The 17,469-nt window shown below is 43.5% G+C and overlaps 1 protein-coding gene across 5 annotated transcripts in view; it reads right to left on the reverse strand.

Annotated features, from left to right (window-relative positions):
- The window catches only part of WASF3 (WASP family member 3), an 87,603-nt gene that overhangs the window by 7,396 nt on the left and 62,738 nt on the right, over nt 1-17,469 (reverse strand). For 2 of the 5 annotated variants that reach the window (XM_029936923.1, XM_029936924.1), the window contains 5 exons: nt 12,885-13,019; nt 10,742-10,895; nt 9,599-9,716; nt 4,619-4,794; nt 270-545 (listed from right to left, as the gene is read on the reverse strand). In XM_029936923.1, coding sequence (XP_029792783.1) covers nt 270-545; nt 4,619-4,794; nt 9,599-9,716; nt 10,742-10,895; nt 12,885-13,019 — 859 coding nt within the window. Of the gene's footprint in view, nt 1-269; nt 546-1,384; nt 1,552-4,618; nt 4,795-9,598; nt 9,717-10,741; nt 10,896-12,884; nt 13,020-17,469 lie in introns of all 5 variants that reach the window. The other 3 variants (XM_029936927.1, XM_029936926.1, XM_029936925.1) reach the window with 3 other exon arrangements.

Here is a 17,469-nt window from a genome sequence, read left to right on the forward strand (position 1 = left end):
TTCAGCCTTCACTGATGCCAGGGCTGAGCAATCCAGTCAAACGTAGCCGAAAAGTATGTGGAAAGGGGGTGTGTGTCTGGATACTGAGTCAATCCTGAGATTCAGCTCTAAGATGCTGAGTCCAGTAACATGGGATTTGTCTTAACTGCTAGGAGCTACACCCAGTCATCCCTGGAGGCTCCCCGCCTCGAAGGGGGGGTAGCGTTTGGGGAAAATATCCAGACCACACACAGCAAGACTCCGATGCCACAGCGGGCGGATGCAGGGACCTCTGATACCCGTAGTCTGCTGGCGCTGTGGGCGCGGAGGCCTGGGACCCCTCCGGGGCCTGTGGCGGCGGTGGCGGCGGCGGCTGCTGGGGCCTGTTCAGCGCTGGGTGCCTGGCCGAGGCGGACGGGGGTCGGTACTCATGCTCGGGGGCCTGGGCTGCTGGCCCATGTGGTGGTGCGTCGCCGGCTGCGTAAGAAGGGGTCACAGGCTGCGGGTGCAGAGAGTGGTTGGGGGTCGCCGGGTAAGAGTAATCGGTGACATCCGACGCATGTGACCTGGTGTCCGGGAAAGAGCGGGGGGGGGGGAGAAATTCAAATTAAATTCAGAGGATTCCCCCAACAGGCACAGACTTGTCTCTCACTGGCACCCGTGCCAGGGCACCGAGATCACACATTTTATCTCCTTCACTCCCAGCTCGGACCAGCCCCGCGAGTGCTTCCCGGCAACAGCACGATGACTACTGGAGTGGCAGGCCCCCGAGTTAGGTGGCTTCGGACCCATAGCTCTGGAGTGAGTCGGGCTGACCCGCAAGCAGCAAACCGTAGAGCCCCTTCACCACAGGGTCCCAGCGAGCTTTTCTGAGAGAGAAGGCTATGAGACAGACCCCCTGGAGTTAAAACACAGCACCCAGACAGAGGGCTTCACTGACAAGGAGACTGAGCGCATAGAATTAGAAATTACAAGATGGCAGGCAAACTGGGTAACCATAAATAGGAAGAAAAGGACAGGAGATCAAGCGCAATACAGTGAAATCGCAGCTTTTGGAAACGAAGAACTGATTTGAGCCAAGAAAGAAAGAGTATGGGATGGTATGGAAAGGCCTTCTTTTCCTTGAGCGCACAGTTCACAAAAGCTCTGGAAGGAATGGAGATCTCTGATTAGGGGAGCAGAGCTCAGAGGGCTGTGGGCGCGGGGATGCCAGCGAGGCCGGGGATGGAGCGGGGACCCGGAGTGTCATGGCCACAGGGTATTAGTAATGGCGGTGTGTTCCTGGCTGGGGTTACAGGACGGGGACAAGACGCGGGGTCAGGAAGGGGGCCCCTCAGGACAAGCCAAAGCAGGGAGGGCAAGCGGAGGCGGGGGGCCTGGGGCCCGAGAGCGCGCAGTGACGAACCCGCGGGGCATTCTGTCCTCGGCCGTGCGCCCTGCCCGCGCCTGCTCCTTGGCGTCACTCATGAACTCAATGCCCATTTTCCTCCTCTCCCACTCTTCTCTTCTGGTTCTTACTTTTCTCACATTTATTTGCTGGTTTCTGTTAGGGTTCAGCTTGTGTTTCTCCCTCTGAAGGAAAGAGGCAAACACACATTGGGGATGGGGGGAGGGCGAGCAGGGAAGACACCACCTGAATTTCCATCTTTGAAATTCTGACAGCAGCTTCCTGGACAGGTGCATCGCACAGCACAGAAAAGCATTCTCAATGATGAGAGGCTGCTTTTTTGCTTTCCTAACTGCAGTATCCGAATAACAAGTATCTCACTTTTCGCTTCTTGCAGTATAAATTCTAGATTACGGTGTGCAGATGAGTATTTCTGGTGGACTATGCAAACTGCTAGCGAATGAGTTAAACATATTATTAATGGGGAAAGACCTGACCTTGCTTTAGATGTAGCACATTTTAAAAATGGAAAGAGCTAAGCCTCTGGAGTCACAGGTGATGTGTGACTGCCTGTGTGCATAGGCCTGTGTTACAGACGGTGTGCGCCGCTTTCTCCAAGAAATGAAGTTATCTCGCAAAATGTGCAGTGCTTCAGAGGCGATGGGGGCCAGAAACCATACACATTCAGGATCTGCTGTCATGGGGTAGCCTTGTGACAGGGGCTGGAAGGAGCCAGTAAAAGCGGAAGCAAGACCAGATGAGGACAGAGTGAAGGAGCAGGCAGTGAGCATCTGAAGACATGAGCAACAGGAGAGGTCTGGAGCACAGGGCTCTGGGGAAGGGTGGGCTGCAGAAGGGCTGCGCTTTGCAGGGGTGCTCGATGGGCTGGAGGGAAGGTGGGGCTTTGGGGACCCATTGGGAGACAGAAATACAGACACCCCCCGCAGGAAGGTAGCAGTCAGCCCCAGAAGATGCTGTACCAACATGGAGATGAGTGGGGTGGTCTTAAAGTGTCATGATCATCACGGACTATCTGTTACAGAAAAGAGAATTGGTAGGCGTGAAGACCACATGGAAAAAAGGAAGAAGAAAGTGTAGGCAGTGAAGACTCAGTGGGGGAATCAAAAGACTCCCCCAGGGTCTGGTGGGAAGACAGCTGGGCAGTCAGACAGCTGTAACATGGGGCCCAGGACAGGAAGAGACAGTACAAGGACATCTGCGCTGGAGGTATCTTCCCCAGGTAAAGGTGACAGAGAGCAGTAGGCAAGTCTGTCCATTCTCATCCTGAATTTACGCTTACAATCAGACCATTCCTGATCAATAGAGCAAAATTTCATGGTTAGTGTATCTGGACTGGATTAAAATGTATACATGTAATACAAACAGGCTATACATGTCATGAAATCTGGTATTTCAATTCAACTCAGCTGTCCTTAATATATCCATTAAAACCTTGTTTCTAAATAACCCTTAAAACATAAATGTGAAATAATAAAGGTCAGAAGACAGAAAACAAAGAGCTGGATTTCAATTTTGTAGAAGAAAAACATATACGTCTACAGAAAAAAGACCAATGGAGGAAATACACCAAAACGCAAACAGGGGTTTCTCTGGATGACAGGATTATGGATAATATTTTACTTTTCTTCGGTACTTTCCAAATATAAAAGGTTTATTTTACAATAAGAAAAAGTAATATACTTTAGTAAAACAAAAAATAAAAGTTTCTAAGTTAAGGGAGAGAATCCAAGTAGACTGATGAATTTTAATCTATTATCTGGCTCATGCAGATAGTAAGAGGCTCTGGGAAATAGGATTGGCATTCTGCAAAATAAGAAAAATGAAGAGGTAACCTAAACAACATAAACATAGAGGCAGAATACTAAGTAATCTCAATAATCATCAATTTTATACCCAACATGGAACAAATGAATCTCAGATGCTAGAATGAATAACAATCCTTCGACTGAAGGATGAAAAAATCATTTTTCCATCTGTGTCTGTTGAAATAGACGAGTAAATAAATGGAGTATTTAAAGTATATGTTTTCTATGAGTAAATAAGCACAACCAAATTAGGTGGGGAAAAAGTGACAAAAAGCAAACTGATTCTCAAGGTTATCACACTCAAGTACCCCTCCTCACCCCAAGAGCCGTGAGCAAACCCGCATCATCATTGTTTTCTATGGAAATAAATGGACACGGAGATTCAAACTTGAGGCAAGCACTCTGTTAAAGCTCCAATAATTCTCTAATACTGAGCAGGTACCAGCTTGAACAGAAAGAACTGCCTAGAACTTTCCTCCTAACATAGCCAATCGATGACTTACAGCCCTTCTCAGGTAGGGATATTTCTGGGCGTGGGTTCTACCAAAGACAAACAACATCTTGTGCAGAGTGCACTAGATGCTGAGGTTATAGAGATAAAAATTAAAAAAAGACACAGATGTCATGACATGTCCAGGTTGCTGTTGTTTTTAGAACATTCTCGTGTCCCTTAGGAATTCTCAATTCAAATTTGGAAATGTTGACGGAAGACCCTGAGGCTGTAGACAAGTGGAAGACCGTAACCTTCCAAAAGCAGAGATAGGAAATTAAACCAGAAGCAAAAATGGACTAATCGGCTTCTGTCGTTCGGTGAATCCCTTTTGCAACAAATGTTGACTTAGTAAGACCATGTCATTCACACCTGCAAGGAATATTTTTTTTACTTAAATGCTTACAGTTACTCCAACAGAATTCTTCTCCTGAAATTAGAATACATAAGATTAGTACACTGCAGAAATAACTATAGCTTTTGCTCACCAGTCTTAGAAAAGGTTATTTAAAAGAGTAACAAAGTTGCATCTTAGGCACATCAATTGCTACCTGCTAATTATTTTTAGATACCAAGTGGCAAAGGAAATTCAAGAGTCTAAGCTAAAGAGGAAGAAAGAATGATGATTAAAATAAAAATGTAAGTCACTGACAGTTATGAAGCCCAAATTTAGCATCAGCGTTAAAACATGACATCTAGGTTAATGGAACAATAAACTGAGGTCAGAGGCATGGAAAGTCATACAAAGTACCACTGTGAAATGCAAACTGCTTGGAGATATTACTTCACAATCAAAAACATATATGGAACTCATTTTTAAGGAAGGCTTCGGAATATACTGTGGGCTACAAGAGCACCAAAGTCACCGGTGCGTTTCCAGCGCGTCAGCAAACCGAGGACTACCCCGAGGCTGTGCTAGAACACAGGCACACACACCTAGTGTCTGGGGACAGGGATCCCTCCGAAGACGCTCCGTGGTACACACTCTGAGACAGCCTGTGGTCGGGTCTAAGCTCCTTGTCATAAGCCATCATACTCCACTCCTGGCGCCTGTTTCTGGCTTTCCTAACCTTTTTCACCTCACGCGTTGTGCCATCTATGCGCTTTTGCTCCTGACGTCCAGGAAGAGAGGGCAAGCATGCCGAGACAGAAGGGAAAGGAAAACAGAAGTTAAACGCAGTTGTAATGCACGGGATGCAAGCGCGGTGTGCAGACAAGAGACATTCCCATTTCCAGTCGTTTTAATGTTAAGAAAATTCTAATACTACATATACTCTCTTACCTAACAGACCCAGCAGAAGGAATGGATACTTAACAACGGAAGCTAAATAAATAAAAGCTGCAGACTGGGCTGCAGCTAACTATAGGAACTGCTTACCATCATTTGTGGTAAAGGGGTCACACCATTAAGGGCACCTGGGTGGCTCAGCCAGTTAAGTGTCCGACTCTTGGTTTCAGCTCAGGTCATGATCTCAGGGTTCATGAGTTCGAGCCCTGCATCAGGCTCTCTGTGGTCTGCACAGAGCCCACTTTGGATCATCTGTCCCCCTCTGTCCCTGCCCCTCCCCTGCTTGCTCTCGCCCTCTGTCTCTCTCAAAATAAACAAACAAACTTAAAGAAAAGGATTCACCCCCTTACTAGGCTTTTAGCTTGTTTTAAATGTGCTGTATCTTTTAAATTTGTGTTATACAGATGAAATATCTGACATGCAGAGAAATCATGTCCCACCACTACACAATTCTGAGTCGTTAACAGGCGATCATGTTTCACAAAATAACTCAAAATACTCTATTTCCGGGCTCTAGAAGACCATTACAGAATTTAAGCTAATCCTGCAACTAGCTTATTAACACAAAACAAAACATGGTAAGGACTTACCTTAGAATCATTCTTGCATCAGCCCTACTTTGCCAGCAAAAATGTCTCTAGTAATACATGGTCTCACATCAGTGTTTCTTTAAAGGTGAGGCCAGTTATTTCGACGTGAGTTTACATGTTTTTCCTGCTTCCTGAGTAAGATGTCCTAGTCTTTAAGGATGAGACCTATGTGCCTTTAACTCCTACGCGCCTCTCAGAGAACCTCCACCCATGGCTTTACAGAGTACACACTCCTCACGCTGACCCTATGATCAAGTCTAGGTGGGCTCAGTTCTTACTACGTCCCCAGACACCATGTCAGGTGCTGACGACACAAAAAAGACTCTGCCCTCGGAGCCTGCAATCCAGTGGGCAAAGCCCACAAAACCACACAAATAAATGTCTAGTTATAAAATGTGGTAAAACATAAATGCGTCAGGCACCGGATGCTGCCTCGTCTGGAAGTCGGGGAGTGTCCCGACTGACTAGGAGACCAGCTCTGCAGTGTGAGCAGGCATTAATTCTGCAAAGGAGTAGGGGTCGGCAGCATGCCCAGAGGGAAGAGAATGTGCAGAGGCTCAGAGGTGGACAGACAGCAGCACATCGGGAGGAATAAAGAAGGTAAATGGTGAGTTAAGGGTGAATGGTTCCAAGATCTAAAAAAAGGGAGGCAAGGCCTTAATGGCTGTGTCACAAGTGTTTCTCTTTATCAAGAGCAGTGGGAAACCGCTGAAGAGTGACACGGGAGGGGGTTGACACCCAGCCGAGGCACGTGGGAAGAGCCCTCCAGGTTGTGGAGAACAGAGCAGAAAGGGGAAGACAAAAATAAATAAATAAAGTTAAAATAAATAAAACATAAAAGGGGGAAGGGCAGGGACACCAGTTAGGAAGCCTCTAGGAGGGTTCAGGAGACACAGGTGTGATGTACTGGCAGAGGATGTGAACGTGGACTTCACAGAACATGTATAAATGGGTAATAAGGATATAGAAGTCAAATTAGATGGGGGGAGCTCATGCAAAAAATAATATCCAGGCCTGGAAGAAGTCTGTTATATGGATAAACTGGTCAGGGGCAACAGGATGGTATCTTTCAAAGTTGAAAACTCCTGTTTGTCTTCTAGGAATTTACTCGGAAGAAATACCTACGCGTGAGCACAGCAGTAGTGCAGCTGAGCAACTGTTCATAGACAATCTAAATATTTCCTAATGCACTAAGGGGTAAATAGTTTGTGTAGTGGGCAGACCTTGGGATACCATACAACTATTATAAACACCAAAGAAAATCTTTAATGAGGTCAATACATGTACGTGTCCACATGTGTGTAAGTCAAGAGTAGGGCAGTTCTACACATATAAAGATACTCTGTGAAATGGGTATGCGTGTATTTACAAACACTTAAAAGGCGTAAAAATATGCAGGCTGAACTGTTACTATTGATACCTGGGGAGGGGAGAAACTTCTCACCAAATGGAATGCATTTAGTTCAGGGTGCTTTGAGCATTTTACAGCCCGCAGGTACTGGCTGCACACTTGTAGAAACCCAAAGGGGGGAGACTTCAATGGGTTTCAATATCCATCCTGATTAAGAACCACTTATTGATCAGCAACTGTCACCCCTACTTTAATAGGTGTATGCTGACTATGCAGAGCTTGCCACAATTATCTGCAACTTTCTTTACAGTGATCAGCCTCCAAATCTACCCATCATCGTACACATGACACACACATAAACACACACACACATGCAAACTATGACAAAGTTTTTAACAGTGATGCATCTGTGCTCCAACTACACTGGCCTAGTTTAAAGTGTCCAGGACATGCCCAACTGCCTCCTAGCCCAGGAGGATCTCAGCTGCTTCTACCCCAAACGTGCCTCCATTCTGAAGCAACCCCCACTCCTCTGGCATCCCCCTCCTCTGCGAATTCATGTGTGTGTGTGCGCGCGCACACACACACCCCTCCACCAATTCTGCTCAGCTGATTTCTAAGTCCCCGCCGCCAGACCTCAGGAATGACACTGCGCTGTACTTTCAGTGTCGCTTCCTTGTCCCCTCGCCCACCACACACCATATTTTTCCTTCACAACACTTAACACACTGTAACTACACGCTCACAACTACATATTAATTTGCATAATTTTAAAACTGTTTCTAAACCAGCAAGCTAAGGCAACCAAGTTCAGAAACCATGGCTTTCTCACCCCCTCAATTCTTCTAATTTTTCTTCAGAGACTTGTCAGTGCCAAACTTAAAGTAACAAGCTGTGTTGAGGAAACCTCGGGTCTCCTTTTACATGCCTACGTCATACAAGCAGATTTGTACTAGAATTATCACATTTCTTTCCTCTTTATGAGCTCCAGTAGGCTGCAGGATTACTTAATGTTTATTTCCCCAGCTACAGTCATCTCCATAAGTGTGATAATCCTTTCTCACCACTGTTTATCCGGCAGTTAGGAGGCCTTCAAGAACTGTTATTATATAAATGAGTGAGAAATCCTTATCAGAATTTTATGTGTTGGAGGAATGTGCAAGGGGACAAAACAGGCAAGGAAATGGCGTGATTTTGAAGACATGATCAGCGTCCAAGGACTGACACTGTTTTCCCCTGAAGAACAATGCTGAAAAAATTATGTATTTTTGCCAAAGTATCACTGAGAAGGGAAACCTACAAAGCCACTTAAAAGGACATCCTGTTTTAAAGGAAAATACTCTTAAACCTCTCTGTTAACATAAAAAGGTACAGGGACTGACACAAAGGGGCCTTTAAATCTATGTTTCTTTTCCTGCCATGAGATTAGGGTCTTTCCGATTTTCACTTAAAATACTTTGTAATTTCTTCCCTTGAATATTTTTCCACTGGAATACTCAGCAGCCCTTCCCAAAATCCCCTAACGAATCTCCCTAACACACAGCACGGGGAGAGAATATGAATAGTCAACCTCTGGAATTCTTCTCTGGACTTCAGTGAGAGCGCCTCACACTTGCAGTCTGCACACTCTTTCCGTGTCCCTTTCTTAAATCTTATTTTCAAATTTTAAAGTCTCTTCCATCCCAAACTGTCACTTCTATGGGACCAGTACATCTTGTGCTTCCAAACATGAATGCCACCGACCCACAAAATGCTAAGAATCTGTCTTAACTAAAGCACGCCAATCTCTGTCAAGCAAACCAGGTGCTCATTCTTTTTAAACACAGTTTACATCTATAAGTCTTGGCAAATATTTGCCTTTGGAGAATTAACTCTCAGTGGGTTAAGTCTCACTTCTGGCTGCCAAAGGACAGTTTTAAAATAGAAGTCCCTAGGGGTGCTTGGTGGCTCAGTCGGTTAAGCAGCCGACTTTGGCTCAGGTCATGATCTCGCACCTTATGAGTTCAAGCCCCGTGTCGTGCTCTGTGCTGACAGCTCAGAGCCTGAAGCCTGCTTCAGATTCTGTGTCTCCCTCTCTCTGTTTCTCCCCAGCTCTCACTCTGTCTCTCTCAAAAATAAACAAACATTAAAAATAAAAACAGAAGTTCCTAAACCTGACCAGAGTGGTTTATTCTTTTAAGAGTGCTAAGAATGTGGACATCTCTCAACCATCAGACCTGCAAGTCTCTTGCCTATGCCACCCCACCAAAAGGACTCTCATTTTGTAGCAAATACACTCCCCTGAATGTATAGCTCACACATGCTTTTGATCCACTATGAACATCTCACCAAGGTATTAATTACAGCGAGGTGCCAACCCTCCCATTAAGATGGATATTTCTATTATATAGATTCAAAGAGCAGAAGGACAAAAGTTATAAAACACAGTTACAAATGGAAATGAAATACTAGCCGCTACTTCTATTAAAGCAATGCAAGTAATAGGGAACAGATCAGAAAGTATTTATTGAAATACGGCATTACTGTGTTAGACTAAATTGTCAGTATCTTCATGTAAAAAATGCAACCTGTACTTCTGCTCTAAATTCAGCATCTCAACCATTTAAATGAAGAACTTACTGACTTACTTCTAAACAAGAATCTCACTGAGAAATCAATACGCACGTTCTTGTCCTAGAGTTATTTACCTTTTGACGCCTTTTCTCCTTCCTTTTGTCTTCTGTGTCCTGTAGCATTTTCTCTTTCCAGAGGTCAAAGAAATAGGAGGGATCTGTATAGAACTTCAGCCCGTCCTTCTTATCATCTCTATAAATCAACGTATTACAAGTGGGGGGAAAGGCTGTTAGCCAGTTTCATACGGGGTTAATATTAATTTGATTTTAACTTACGAGATAACATATGCATGGGGCATTGCGGCTGCCCTATACATTACGTTTCTCAGGTTTCCTTATTTGACAAAAACCACAAACATACAAGAAGAACAATGTTTTCTAGAATAATCAGGCAAAAGTACTCTTGCCAATTCACATTTAAGTACAGAAAAGGGCCTAAGAATCACAGGATGGCTCATAAACAATATCGAATACCTCAATTATTTCTGAGAATGTTTTGTTAATTCTAACAGGGGCCTGGTGTGTGTGTGTGTGTATGTGTGTGTGTATGTGTGTGTGTGTGTGTGTGTGTGTGTGTGTGTGTATACACACACACACACGTATATATATATATACATACATATGTATATACACCTCTTCTCTGGGGTTTCAATATTCTTAGGATAAAATTAAGACATATGCAGGGCGCCTGGGTGGCTCAATCAGTTAAGTGTCTGACTTCAGCTCAGGTCATGATCTCACGGTCTTGTGAGTTCAAGCCCCACGTCAGGTTCTGTGCTGACAGCTCAGAATGCATTTTTCTGAATTAAGTAGCAAATGTCTCTGCAGCACCAAAACGTGGAGACTGGAATTTTGCTGAATTATACATGAACCACAGGGCCCCTTTAAAACCGACTTTGCATGTGAGGAACAACAGAACACATGGTATCATGCAACGTGTCTGCTTCCGTTACAGTATCTGTACTGAGATATAGACACAAGGAGACACGTACTACAGCTGTCTGCTTCAGATACGAAAGCGAACGTGAGAGCCCATGCTTCCCTTGGTGCATTTATCTACGGTTTCAAATACAAACCCTTTAACGGGTCCGTATCAGGGACTCATTTTGTTGTATACGACTGCAATGATTACTTTCCAAGTTTAAGAAACAGTTTCGCAGCACTGCCCCCTTGGCTTATCGAGACTAAGCAAGGCACCCCGGATGCACGAAGCCATACCTGTAAGGTGTCAGGATGTTCAGAGGAGGTGGCTTATCGCTCTGGTTGTAAATGTCAGCAACGGGATTAGGAATGCTGTTCTTTGAAACCACCTGCTGGTCTTGGACTGTGGAACTTTTGAAAGCCTTTTTCATGTTGATATCCTGTAGTGACACTATTTAGAGAAAAGTCCCCCAAGTTGGGTTATACAGAAATGTTTTTAACTGTTTAGAAGTATCATTTGAGACAGAATCATAAATAACCCCCTAGCATAACAAAATCCTGTTTCGATTGCTCATTTAAAAGCATGTGCATTAAATAGCTTGTGCCTTCCTTCCCCCCTTATAAATAACAGTTATCTCCATAAAATGAAGTCAAATCATGTCTTTCCCTCTTCTGTAATGATCTAATTCTTTCTCTGAGCCTAATATTAGAGCATTATTCTTAATAACAGCACTTTGCAGAAGCCACAAGGAAGACAGTTGAGTGTAACAGGCATGTAAATACAAAGATGTGGGTATCCTAGGAGGTAAAAACATTCCAACAGTTAATACTTGCCGAATTGTAACACATGTATGAAAGACGTCTGCAACAAATACATGAATGTGAAAAGCGCATTAAGTGTTCTTGACGCTGACGTTAAAGACAGACGGCAAGGCTTTTCTACAGTCCTAGAAGTAGCAGGACATCAAAACCACACCAAGGGGGAGAGAATCAGGGCTGATCATACTTATTTCTTGTTTGTGCAACACTTTATATCTCATGAGTATTAACTCATCTAACTGTGACATCAACTTTTTGAACCGGCAACCTGGTCCCTTAATTCACTCGGCCAGTGAGTGCCAGGTATTAAGTGACCCTTCCAAGATCACCCAGCAAAAAAGAAAAAGGTAGGCCCAAAATAGAACACAGATGTTGTAACTTGGTCACATGTTTTTTTTCTACTATAACATCCATGCTAAGGAAAGCAATCAGGTAAATCTTGACTGGAAAAGCTTTTAACGAGATGAGAAACACTGCAAAATCTTAGGAAATCTAATGCACAGATTAACCTTTTCCAGCACAAGGTTTATCACTGGTGTTCCAATGGCAAACAAACCAAAACCAAAACTGAAGAAAGATGAATAAATACTAAAAATCATTTGTGATACCAACTTGAAAAACGAATGACTGGCTTAAGATGTTAAAATTCCTTATCTGAATGGATACGTTTTTGTTAAATTTCTAATTTACTAAAAACGACCTTTGAAAAACCTTGGACATGAGTAAACATAGTTTTTTAAATGAGGGATGAATTCCATAAACTGCTACATTGAAAAAAAATAAAACTTTCATTTTTACTAATACTATTATTGTTAAGTCGAGTAGAAAAAGCAGATGCTAAGATCATTTGAATGCAAGAAGAGAAACCGTAACTATCACAATGATTGTTACTCTGAACATTTTCCTCAAATTAAATATGAAAGGACACATCTTGCACTTTTTTCATTTTTTTCCCCAGTCTAATCTCAGTCTCTCATTCGAAAGATACAGAAAGTGAAATCCTGAAAGAGGGACTGCAGGGTTTTGTGAGACTGTCCCAGCTGCACGGCCTATCTCCAAAATGACTGTCAGTTAACTACACAGTGCTTACCAATACTAACTTTATCTTAAAACTCTGACACCTCAAGGCCTTCAGGAAATGCTAGGTCTTGAGGCGTTCAATCATCAGGATCACCAAGATTATTTCCAGGCATCAACCTCAGAAGGAGTAGCAGCTAGAGGCCTTCCCTCAGTCATGCTGGGTATGTATCACCCTCCCTCTTAGCTGGACCACATCTTTGGGGTGATTTTGTGACTTTTTGTTAAGAGATTATCTTTAAAATAACTACCAATAACCTACATTAGGGTTTCCAATACCGAATTCATTCAAGGAACACTTTAACACAAATAATACATGTGTCAATTTTTTAAAAACAGTATGGCATAAATAAGGTAGACGAGAATCTTCTAATTATTAAGTAACCCAATGCTGCGGTCCCCCCTTCCCTTCATACTCTTCTAGAAAGCGCAAGATGAAATACCAGCACACTACCCCAAGGGAAAAGCAGTGATTACACCACAATTAATGACCACTGTCCTGTCAATGTCACTTCTAGCTCATTGCTTTCGTGCAATTACCTACCCTCTTCCACTGTTGAATCCAGCTGGGTAACTTTGACAGCAAGGCGATCAATTCTGTCTTGAAGAGAATTTGCTCTGATGTAGAAGTTGTTAGCCTCGGTAAACAGCTCGCCAAATATGTCCTCAGCATGTTTGCCTATAGGAGGAAAGGAAAGGAGAAGGCCATCTGCTAGGAACAGCTGAAGCAGCTTTCAGGCATTCTCGCCAACGCCAATGACTGTCAACACAGGCGATTTTGTGCACAGGATTATAAAATTAAAGTGTCATGGGCAAAGGCCTTGACGACTTTTGAAACCGTATTGTGGAAATTCATATAGATCTGAAATTGACCCAAAGTTATCAAGTTTTATAATTTTTTTTGGTTTATTTATTTTTGAGACAGAGACAGAGCACAAGCAGGGGAAGGACAGAGAGAGGGCGGGAGACACAGACTCTGAAGCAGGCTCCAGGCTCTGAGCTGCCAGCACAGAGCCTGATGCGGGGCTCAAACCCACGGACCGGGAGATCATGACTTGAGTTGAATCGGGCACTTAGCTGACTGAGCCACCCAGGCGCCCCGAAAGTTGTCAAGTTTTAAAATACTATAGAATTTTCAGTCATCTGCTATGTGAGCTATCGTGAAAGTGGATTCCTATTAGACTTCTTTGGGGAAAAAAATTACTTACATCTTGCATGCTTTACATATAAATAGAATCTCAGGACCTTACCCTTCCATTTATTTCCCAAGATAATTAAATAAGTCATGTTGGTTTCTAAATTTAAGATTCTGCCTCATTCACAATCAGAACCCTTAGATATGTTAGTGCCTAACATTCTCTAGTGGTGTTAAATTGTTCTAATCCAGATTTTGAAACCTAAACACCCTCTAAATATCTGGCTTGCTCTAAAAATCACTATTTTGTATTCTGAGTTCATTTTTTCTGTATGGATCCTTATGAGTGCCAGATGCAACTACTCCCATTTTTCTTAAAATGTAATAAAAAATATTTCTGAAATGATAGGAATGCTTGGATTGCCAAATCCTGACATCATTCCTTTATTCATTCAACAAACTTTTAATAACTCTCTACCCTGAGTGTGCAAGATGCAACTGCATTTTATCTCTGCCAGAAATACCACTTAAAAAAACATAAACTTTACTCTTAAGAAGAGTTTCCGGATCACAGAAAAATTTCTCAGAGATCACAGAAAGTTCCCATCTACTCCCCAACCTTGTCACACACAATATCCCCACTATCAACATTCCACACCAGAGGGATGCATTTGTTAACTGATGAACTCACACTGACGTATCAATACCTTCAAAGTCTAGTTTGCGTGAGGGTTCACTCTTAAGGTTATACATTCTACGGACTTTGACAGATGTATAAAGACATATGCATCTACCATGAGACTATCAATAAAATGGTTTCGCTGATCTGAAAATCCTTTATGCTGGTCCTATTTACCTCCCTCTCGACTCCTGGCAACCATGGATTTTTAAAGTCTTATAAATTAATTAATTGTAATCGTATTTGCTTAGTAATAGACACTTCAGCTTCCTTGTTTTTTTCATGGCAAGACAGTTAGTCTCTCTTCAGCACTGAATAACGTCCCACTGTCTGGATGGAGCACAGTTTGGTCAGCCGTTCACCTGCTGAAGGCCACCTTGGTTGCTTCCAGGATCTGGTGATGATGAATAAGAGCTGCGTGTAAGCTTTTGTGTGAGTTTTCAAGTCATCTGGGTAAATACCAAGGAGCAGGACTGCCAGACTGTATGGTACGAATATGTTTATTCTGTGAGAAGCAGACAGTTGGGGCGTGTGGGTGGCTCAGTGGGTTATGTATCCAACTTCGGCTCAGGTCATGATCTCACAGTTCTTCAGTTTGAGCCCTGCATCAGGCTCTACAGCTCAGAGCCTGGAGCCTGCTTCCGATTCTGTGTGTGTCTCTCTCTGCTCCTTCCCTTCATGCTCTTTCTCTCCTTCAAAAAAAGAAAAAAAAACAAACAAAAAAAAAACAAAAAACCTTAAAAAAGAAAGAAAGAAAGAAAGAAAGAAAGAAAAAAGGAACAGTCTTCCAGAGTGGTGGTATCATTTTGCATTCCTACCAGCCATGTATTTGAGTTCCTGTGGCTCCACATTCTCAGCAGTTGGGGTTGTCGGTATTCTGGACTTTAGTCATTCTGAAAGGTGTGAAGCGGCCATCTCATTTTAATTTGCATTTCCCTGATGACATACAGCATTAAATACCTTTCCATATGTGCTGTGACTCTCATCTGTAACATCTTCTTTGGTGAGATGTCTGTTCAGGTCTTTTGCCCATTTTCCAATCAGGTTGTTAGTTTTTTTCCAACGAATTTTAAGAGGTCTTTGTATATTATGGACCTTTTATTAGATTATGTCTTCTGCAAATATTTACTCCCAGTCTGTGGTCTGTCTTACTATTCTCCTCTCTTTCACAGAGCATAAATTTTTAATTTTTATTCTTCCAGAAAGAATACTTACTTAAAGCGAGAATAACCGTGATGTTTTCATGTTGCTTTACAATTTATACAGTGTGATACCCACTTTCCAGACTGTCTGCTGTAATTCACAACACCACAAAATGTGAGAATAAGAATGATGCTTGTCTGTTCAGTGTTGCAGTCCAGCCCTAGAACAACGCATCCTGACAAACACCCGTTCAGTGAACACACCGGCTTATGAGGTCAATAGTGAGTTACTGCTTTCATTTTCCAGATGACCAACCTGACCATCAGAAAGGTGACCTGTCCAAATCTCATGGCTAGTAAGTGGCAGAAAGAGATGAAATGACACTCTGGTCTCCTAACTTCTAATCTGCTTTTATCATGTGCTTCCCCAAACTTCCCTGTCTAGGAACTTCCACAAATTACCTCAGGCCATAAGCCACTTGGTAACTTCCTGTTTACTTAATAAAAAAGACTGACATATTTGCTGCCTAAATGGTCACTGCCAGATACTAGATAAGCATTTCTTGTAAATCTAAAAGTGGTATAATTTCATAAATTCCCATAGTGTGACCATCAAACAAGAGGAGCTTTCTGTTTAAAAATGCCAGCAATAAAGAAATCAATAAAAACATTCTGTATCTAAAAACTCATCCCTCTGCCAAAAATGGAAGGAGGAGCCCTGAGACTACTGAACTCAGCTGAGCAATCAATTATTTCTCTTAAGGGCTGGTATCTATACTATGACTATGCTCCACTAGAGTCACTTAAAATCCTGCCAACACTTTGCATGGACACAGATACAAAATGGTTTCAAAAAAGGCAAGGGAATGAAATAAAGTTTTCACAAATTACACGTTTCTTAAACTGTGTAACTAGACGTGGTATCCAGAGTTAATGTGTGGTCACTGCCTTGTGAACTCTTTCCAGAGGGCCGGACTTGTGTATCACATTGGCTCATGAACCCCTCGACGCTGATGTCCTACAGAATGTCAAATGCCGTACAAGTTCTAACAGGGATTCGTTTCCATGCGAACTCAAAGCCGCACCCCCGTGTGGAGCGGCATCATCACCTAAAGGGAAGCCCAAGCAGAAATGGGGTCATCTGAGGCTGCTGTCTCCCACAACAGCTCAACGAACACCAAACCTTGTCACCTGCCTCCTCCCAGCACCTCTGAGTTCTGACCCTCCCCATTCCCTCCCAAATTACATACGGCGACAGTTCTTTTTCCTGTTTCTGCTTTCAGGCTCACCTCCTACCCTCAAACCTGTTCGTCACACCGCTGATAAATGATTTTTCTAAATGAAAGATCTGACTGTCTGTCCTACTCAAATTCTCCACTGCTCCCTGTCACCTCCAGATAAAATCTACACCTCTTGGTGGGACGCAGAAAGCCCCGTGCACCTCACTTCTGGCCTTCCTTTGTGCTCCAGTCGGAACGAACTACTTGCGATGTCCCCACAGATCGCGCTACTGCTCTGCACTTTCAAACCCCTTCCATGCCTTGTCATCCCACGCAGAATAAAAGCCAAGGCCACGGGAGGGGGAGGCTTACCAAGGTCATGTGATGTGACTCCATTCACCCTGCTGGTCTCCTCCACTACACCACCCTCTCCCCATACTCCACTCCCAACTCTACTGGCTTCTTGCTCTTTCTCAGACATGCCGATCATGTTCCTACTCGCTTCTCCTCGGGGGGTTGCAGTCCCTGTTCCTTCTCCCTGGACCATTTTTGTCCCAGAAACTCACATGGTTTGGTCCTTCACATCATCCAGGTCTATACCCAAATGTGACCTTCTAAGTGAGACCTCCAGCAACCTTAGCTAAAAGTGCAATCACTTCACCACACTTGTCCCCTCCCTGCTGTACTTTTTTCTCCTTACTGTTTACCTCCATGTTGTAATTGTACGCTCATACTTTCTCTTTATTTATTTTGAGAGACAGTGCGCCCAAGTCATGGAGGGGCAGAGAGAGAGGGAGAAGGAGAGGGAGAGGGAGAGGGAGGGAGAGAGAGCGAGCGAGCGAGCGAGCGAGCGAGAGAGAGAAAAGCAGAGATTGAGAATCCCAAGCAGGCTCCACTTTGTCAGCAAGGAGCCCAATTTGGGATTTGAACTCACGAACCCTTGAGATCATGAC

The sequence above is a fragment of the Suricata suricatta genome, chromosome 4 (assembly GCF_006229205.1).
Source record: "Suricata suricatta isolate VVHF042 chromosome 4, meerkat_22Aug2017_6uvM2_HiC, whole genome shotgun sequence".
NCBI classification, from domain to species: Eukaryota; Metazoa; Chordata; class Mammalia; order Carnivora; family Herpestidae; genus Suricata; species Suricata suricatta.